The sequence below is a fragment of the Chanos chanos genome, chromosome 6 (genome assembly GCF_902362185.1).
Source record: "Chanos chanos chromosome 6, fChaCha1.1, whole genome shotgun sequence".
Taxonomy (NCBI): domain Eukaryota; kingdom Metazoa; phylum Chordata; class Actinopteri; order Gonorynchiformes; family Chanidae; genus Chanos; species Chanos chanos.
Genome location: NC_044500.1, coordinates 12,144,098 through 12,151,222, shown reverse-complemented (window position 1 = coordinate 12,151,222; position 7,125 = coordinate 12,144,098). Strand labels below are relative to the sequence as shown.

General features: G+C 41.4%; 1 protein-coding gene across 1 annotated transcript; it reads left to right on the top strand.

The window, feature by feature from the left end:
- Nucleotides 1–443: 443 nt before the first annotated feature.
- On the top strand, nucleotides 444–4,577 carry fam124b (family with sequence similarity 124B). Its single transcript, XM_030778019.1, has 4 exons — nucleotides 444–517; nucleotides 1,305–1,336; nucleotides 1,587–2,380; nucleotides 3,843–4,577. The coding sequence occupies exons 1-4, from the start codon at nucleotides 444–446 to the stop codon at nucleotides 4,575–4,577; spliced, it is 1,635 nt and encodes a 544-aa protein (XP_030633879.1).
- The last annotated feature ends 2,548 nt before the right edge of the window (nucleotides 4,578–7,125 follow it).

Genomic DNA, 7,125 nt, shown 5'->3' with positions numbered 1-7,125 from the left:
GATGGCACGCCATTTGTTCTTATAAATCTTTGCAGACCGTCTGGTGCTTTACCTTTTGTCCAATGGTGTGACAAAAGCCATCTGCCGTAACACAAATGCAAGTAATTCCAAGATCAGGAGCTTGGGGGTACCCTTGCCCATTTGGAGAGTCTGCTCCGTTCTGGGAAGCATTGTTTGAAATTGCATGAACAACTTCAGTTGTTTTTCTCTATTAGAGTAAGGGTTTAATTAAACTCGGCTTAACATGTCTGCAACCTCACCGTTTTAAGCATAACGGTGCCTGTCATTCATTATAGCTGAGTGACGTCAGTGAAACCGATGCTTGCCAAACAAGGAGCCAGTTCAGTCGGATGCTGAATTTCTACTCCACTATGGAAAGTTATTATGCAAGTTGATGGGACATTTTGATGGAAAGGAATAGGTGCAGATTGGTCAGTCACACAATGCTACGCAAACCGTTTCTACTCAGCACCAGAACTGATGATGAAAACGTGGATTCTGGAGCTGAGACTGCGGGGTAAGTTAGCTGCTAATGCTAGCCATCTGTTGCTAGCTGCAAGCCACTTTGTTGGTTACTTTGTTTGTGGTATCCAAGTGGGCGACGTACAAAGCCAGAGCTTATCCAGTGCGCGTTGTCACTTTATTAATAAATTTCACGTCTGTTTTAATACGCATGGCTCTCCGTGGTGTATACAGAGTGTTTATTCAGAACAGTCTCATATTTTCGCAATGCAACAAGTTCTTTTAGAGTAGATGATCCATTACTTTTGCTGAGCTTGCGGATTAAGATTGCTAAAACAATAGGATTAAAATCTGAAGAGTTGATAAGATTAAAGTTACTTTCTGATTGGACCCTCCCGATTAAAACGCTGCGTTTAAACACTGTTATTCTCACTTGTCTGATATATATGGTGAATATATATATATATATAAAAGAAGGCTAAATAAAGAAAAATGTGGAGTGTCCAAACATAACACGTCAGTCCAAACATAATAACGTTCCAAGCAAATCTGTTTGTCGTGAATTAACTGCGGCAATTTCTAAAATGTATGTGTTTGGAATGTTCTGCCCTCCTCGCTGATTAATTGACTGATTAATTGATCAGCAATGTTGACGACTACCGCACATCATATATTTGGATATCATTTTATTAAGATGACAGGAGTGTTTGAAAACAGGTAATGCTAATTAAACTGAAAGGGCTTTGAACCACAGGTGTTTTGGCTCTTTAAGGCTTTGAAATGCTTATGTTTTAGTGGGGGGAAAAAAATCACAGAATTTTTTTCTTATGTTTGTCTTGTAGATCTGACTGCAGCAAAATGTCATCTAGTAGCAGTAAGTAAAAGACTAACACAAACTGTATCACAAAAACATACAAACATATTACATTTCTCAGAAAGTAATTGGTTAAGAAATAATGTTCTTTGTAACAGCTATGATCATGTCAGTACTGTGGTATACTGTGATGAAATCTTGAAAGCATTTTATTTTTAATGGCAGCTCATACAGATGCCCCTTGTTTCTTTCGACATGTGTCCATAATACTGCATCTCCAATCCACCCTCTTTTGGTTCCCTGTATTTAGCTGATCATATGTCAGCTCCAGGCCAGGAACCTCTTCTGGTGACAATGCATCTACTGGCCAATCCTGGAGAGTCCCTCCTCCTTCAGCACACACTCGATCGCCTGCTAAAGTGGATCTGTCCCGGCCTGCGCCTCTTTCACGTGTCCGAGCGTGCGTGCCCGCTGCGTGACTACTCCCGTGCCCACCTCTCCCCCGTGGCTGGATACCCTTCCCTCGCTGTGACGCTGTTCTTGCACGAATCCTACGGCGAGGAACGTATCCTCAGAGTCCTCGACTTCCTTCAGTGCCCACCGTGGCAGTATCACCACACCGAGAGCTGTGGGGGGAAGGCGGGAGGCATTCACATCAGCTCCACCACCTCCCCGTCTAACGCCCTGCTCAGGCCGTACCTTCTGCCCAGCCGGGACTTCTACAGCCTGGGCACGGGGATGCCGGTGTGGGGGGTCCGGCCGGTGCACATCGGAGGTGAGGTGGTGAGGGTGACGCTCCACAGCGGCTACGATAACTACGAGGACACGGTGCGGCTCTATGAGACGGTGCTGCAGAAGAGAGCGGAGGAGCAAAAGACGGGTTTCTGTTGGTTCGTCCTGTATACGGAGAGAGGCCTGAGCTTACAGCTGGCTCTCAAACAGCTGTCGCCCGGCGTCAGGGTCGAGCCGTGCCATTCCGCCGTGCTGCAGTTCCGCGTGGGTGAGATCGGCCAGCTGGTGCCCCTGCTGCCCAACCCCTGCTCACCTATCAGTCCCACCCGCTGGCAGACGGAAGACCTCGATGGCAACAAGATCCTATTCCAGGTATGGTGTCTCAACATGTCATTGTCTGTTAATAGTTTATAAGGTTGGGCTTTGGACAGCATGAGGGATATTAGATTTTGGTATGATAGTGCACCTCTTCTGCATTTAGAAAAAAAAAAATCAGAGAGATTTGGAAAGTTCCTCATATAAAAGATGAGTTAATTTCATCATGGGACAGCCGTGTTGGCCAGAAACTGGATTTGGCTTTGTTTTCTCCTACATCAGCTGTGTAAATGTTTATCTTTTGCTAAACAAGGCTGCATAGAAAAATTATCAGTGTAAAATGCACTTGTAGTAAAACTTATTCACTATTAGTGTAAATCAACATTCACTAGAGTAAATGTGTTCATAAAAAAACGTGTTCTTTCACAAGTAACGGTGCACCTGAAGTTGTTTTTAGATGTCAAATTACTCTGAAATGAACTTTGTGCAACTCCAGTAAATTACAATTAGTCAACAACACTTCACTGAAATTCGCTGAATTGTGTGAGACGTTTAGTGTAGAATAGTTCCTGATGTTGATACAGTTCTCTAAACGTCAAACTGAAACCTTCTTGAAATGCTTGGCTTTGGTGTGGCCCTTTACACGACAGTTATCGTGATCTTTTGTGTTTCTCCCATAATTTTTGTGCATTGATACAGAATGTGCCTTGTTACCATGTCCTTGGTTTGGTTAATGCAAACTCATGACATTTCTGAGATGAGGCGAGAAAGCCTGGCAGTGTGTGCATGTAAATACAGTAAATACGCAGTCTTGTGGCAATGAGATTTATGCTCAGTGGTCTGCCATGTGAGGCCATGATAGTTTCTGACCCGGTTAAGCTGCCAAAAACAATCCTCAATGACTGGAAAAACACGTAGAGCTGGAGACATTAGTCTGTAATTACCTCCCAACCACAGCCAGACTACAGAGATGAGCCTCTCAATGTTTGAATTTAGCTCTGTTTGTCTCATCAGAAGTGTTCTGCTGAGGTCTGGTGAAAAAGATGGAAAAGTTATGTGTGTGTGTGTGTGTGTGTGAGAGAGAGAGAGAGTGTGTGTGTGTTACAACGTACTAGAGAGTGTTCTCTAGAAGTATTGTTTTCTTTCTCTAGAAGTATTGTACTTTGCATTTTCACACATAGGAGTAGTTGAAATGTAGAAGAGAGAGAAATGTATGCCTTTTTTGGGCTCTAATCTTTGGCTATGTTACTGTGTCAAAGTTTATTTTATGTTAAATCTGTGGTTACCAAACTCTTCTGCATGTTTTCTAATAAGTGACATTTAGAACTTGATGCATTAAAGCTATCTACACGGTCAGTTTTAGTCTGCATAAAACCCTCCTAGTTTTTATTGGTGAATCATAGAATCACGGTATTGGTTTTACACATACAATTAAATGCTAATGATGTAAGCAATAAGGGCTCTTAATGTGTAATGTGTTTTCAAACTAAGGTGAGTATACTTTTCTTCTTCCCCCAAGGTAAAAGTACCAGCACAGCCTTCACGACCTTTGACATCTGCCTTCCAACTGACCTGCCCTAGTCTACCTACCAGATCCCTGTTAAAGGGCACCACAACCTTACAGCCCCAATCCATGTCTCCTAGCAACAGGCTGTCTCAGCTTAAAGAACGGACTCTAGGTCGCCCCCGTGTGGAGGTTCCTGCGGACCGCTCTCCTGGGGGGCAGAAATTTTGTGTCGTTGGTGTAGATGCTATAGGTTCTGAGAGCACTTGCAGCACCCCTCCTGGCAGCTCCTGCTACTCCTCCCAGCGCAGCAGCCCGGCCGCCTTGTCCGTCAACGCTCACGAGCCAACGCCGTCCTCCGAGCAATCCTCATCCCACCTCTTTCTGGAGGAGGAGGGGGAGGAGGCGGAGACAAACGTGGACACGGGATGTACGGTCACTCCTCGATCTGACAGGCCTGCTGCTGTGGGGGCTTCCTCCCTGGAGACCCTGGCCGGGGATTTGAAAGGTTGCCTTCCTGAGACAAATATACCTGAGGCGCTGAGGACGTGGGCGGGGCCTTCAGCCGGCCTGGAGCACAGAACAGGATGCAGCCCCAGAGTTTTCAAAGGGAGCAGTCTGGAGGCTGCGGGTAACCTCAGGATCTCGGATCAGAGAGGGATTGAGAATAAGACTCAACTGGCACAGACTCTTCCTTCATTCAGTCAGAGTGAGCAACATACAGGACAAGTGGATGAGTTTTTCATTTAACTGTAAAAATGCTGCTCTACCCCAAACAGCGTTCAAGGTTTTCCATCGCACTGTATGCAAATGGTCCATAACCACTTAACCAAAAAAATACAAATAGGATTCATTCCTGTTCACATTCAAAGTGATGAATTTGAGCGAAGTTCCACATCGAGACTTTCTGATTTAGATGCCTCTTGTATCAGACCCTTTAAATAAGTTGATAAAGACACGGCAAATTCCTTTTCTCTTTGGATGTACAGAGAAAAATCTCCCTGCCACTTCTAATCCTAAAGAGAGATTAGAATGATGTCTTCCCACATCGCTGTGCATGTGTCAAAAACAGGCAAAACACAGTCATTGTGTTGTGTTCAAGCAATGTCTCATGCCATTACCACTTTTTAATGAGGGAGAAAGTAGTTCAGTGCTTTCTGTGTGAAAAAAAAAATCATTGTTTGTATTAGGGTAAGAAGGGATTTTATCGAGTTTCTGTTCTTTTCATCCCACAGGTTTGAACAAGCCTTTTTACATCTAAATCATCATGAGTCAGTTTCATTACCAGTTGAAAGGAGAAACGATACTGTAAGATGCAGTATGTAAGTTAGAAGTCAAACGGTAGTGCTTTTTTGTATCGTGTATATATAGCGACTTCCAAAGCTGAAAAGCGCTGATCTGTTCCTTGAGTAAATCTGATGAATGTATGATAAAACATCGCTTCCATGCTGATGTATGTTGTCTTGATATCTTTTATGTCTCAAATCAACATATTAGATGTGATATTTTTATTTGTGAAAGGCTTGTTCAGATCTTGGTCTCATATGCTCCTACCTTTCCAGCTAAGGAGGCTAATGTTAGCATCTTTAAAAACCCTGCTATCACACTCAGTTAAATGCATCAAACTACCACGCAAAGAGCTGTTTTACAGAAAAAGCACAAAGATAAAAGGAGTTAGTGAACTTTTCCTTCAATGCAACATAGCACTGTATCTGACAAAGTCTGACCACTTTAGAATCGTTACTGTGTATAGTTTATGAAATGCAAACTAGATATTTTTATAGACTTACCGATCACTGTACATAAAGGAGAATGACTCATTATATATGAATGTGGAATGAGCATTTATGATTTTCTTAAATATTGTACTAAAACTGTACCATACGACTGCATTAATTTGACATTGCCAAACAAAGGTACCTGTGGTATCAAGCTTAAATTAATAATTGATTTAAGATTTATTTGACAAAACACAAAAATGTTTTGTAGAACTTTTTTTTTTTTTTTTTTTTTAAAGAAAGTAGGCTATTTAGTATTAGCATGTGGCTATCAACCTGGGTCAAGAGAGTTTTCAGGTATTTTATTCAATGAGAGAGCATTATGTCACATACATTAAAACATGTACCTTAAAACAATGTTTTAGTATTCAAAGATAAACTCTTGTTTATCAGTATTAAGTTTAAAACAAACAAACAAACAAACAAAAAAAAAACACAGATCTGATATTTAACACACATAGAGAGACACAAAAAGAAGACTTGGTGCTCAGTTTATTTCCCAAGAAGAAAAAACAGAACTGTAAACAAAACTGTCTTGAACTTCATTCTCAGATATATTAGACCCACCATAGAAATCCATACAAATGACTGATGCTTGGCTCCAGAAGTATTATGCTCAGTACTACAACACAAAAATCAAAGGTGTTCATAACCACTAGGCACGGCTGTCTGTTCTTGTTTCTGACAGTCCAAAACCTAAGGTAAAAATATATGTTAGATCTCAGATATGAGGTATAGTACTTGTATCTGCATAGCCTGAAAATAAATCGATCTTCTTTAACAGTGATGATGGTATGTTCATTAGATATATTCATGTATTCACTAAATTAAATTTACATGTGTGTCTTATATTAAATTATTTCTATCACCGCAAACTGCAGTTGTGTCACTTTGTCTCCCATGCACTACTGCAGTGTGAACTGAGCTGTGGGTTTCACTCGCTGCAGTGTAACACATAACATGAAACTCCCTGTGTAAACATGTAATACGCTTCATCAAGTGTAATTAGATTATCAGATCAGTTTTGTGCATGCTATTCTCATTGTTTTTATATTGGTAATTACACATGGATATTCAGTGATGTATGACTGTTTCACAACTGTCTGTAAGCTGAACTAGCTCTGAAAGGCTTTTGAGAAAACATTCATACCTTAACAAACATGTTGTAGCTGGCATAATATTTTGGTTGGACTGTCGTTTTAGGTCAACGCTGGGTTTTCTGTCTCTCAAATCCATCACAGGAATCAAGAGACTGGTATTCATCTTGACTAGACCACAAGGCCAGTTTTTGGGGATTACAATGAGCACGGTTGGGGTTAAACATGTTTTATAGTCCTATAAAACAAGCTAGACATTACCCTTTGGATTAGTTTCTTGCAACTCCCAATATTAATATAATCTCTCTTTTCAGACAACAGGAAAAAAAAAAATTGTTGATCTGTGCTATGGGTCAAATCTATGTCAAAACTTTTCATTTCAATTGCACACAGACCCTCCTCCCTTTGGTTCATGGTTCTGCT

Bases quoted from the DNA above. Each gene is read 5' to 3' on its own strand.
- fam124b (XM_030778019.1), top strand. From the start codon at position 444: ATGCTACGCAAACCGTTTCTACTCAGCACCAGAACTGATGATGAAAAC. The intron at 518-1,304 runs GTAAGTTAGCTG...TTTGTCTTGTAG, and splicing joins TCTGGAGCTGAGACTGCGGG to ATCTGACTGCAGCAAAATGT. The intron at 2,381-3,842 runs GTATGGTGTCTC...TCTTCCCCCAAG, and splicing joins GCAACAAGATCCTATTCCAG to GTAAAAGTACCAGCACAGCC.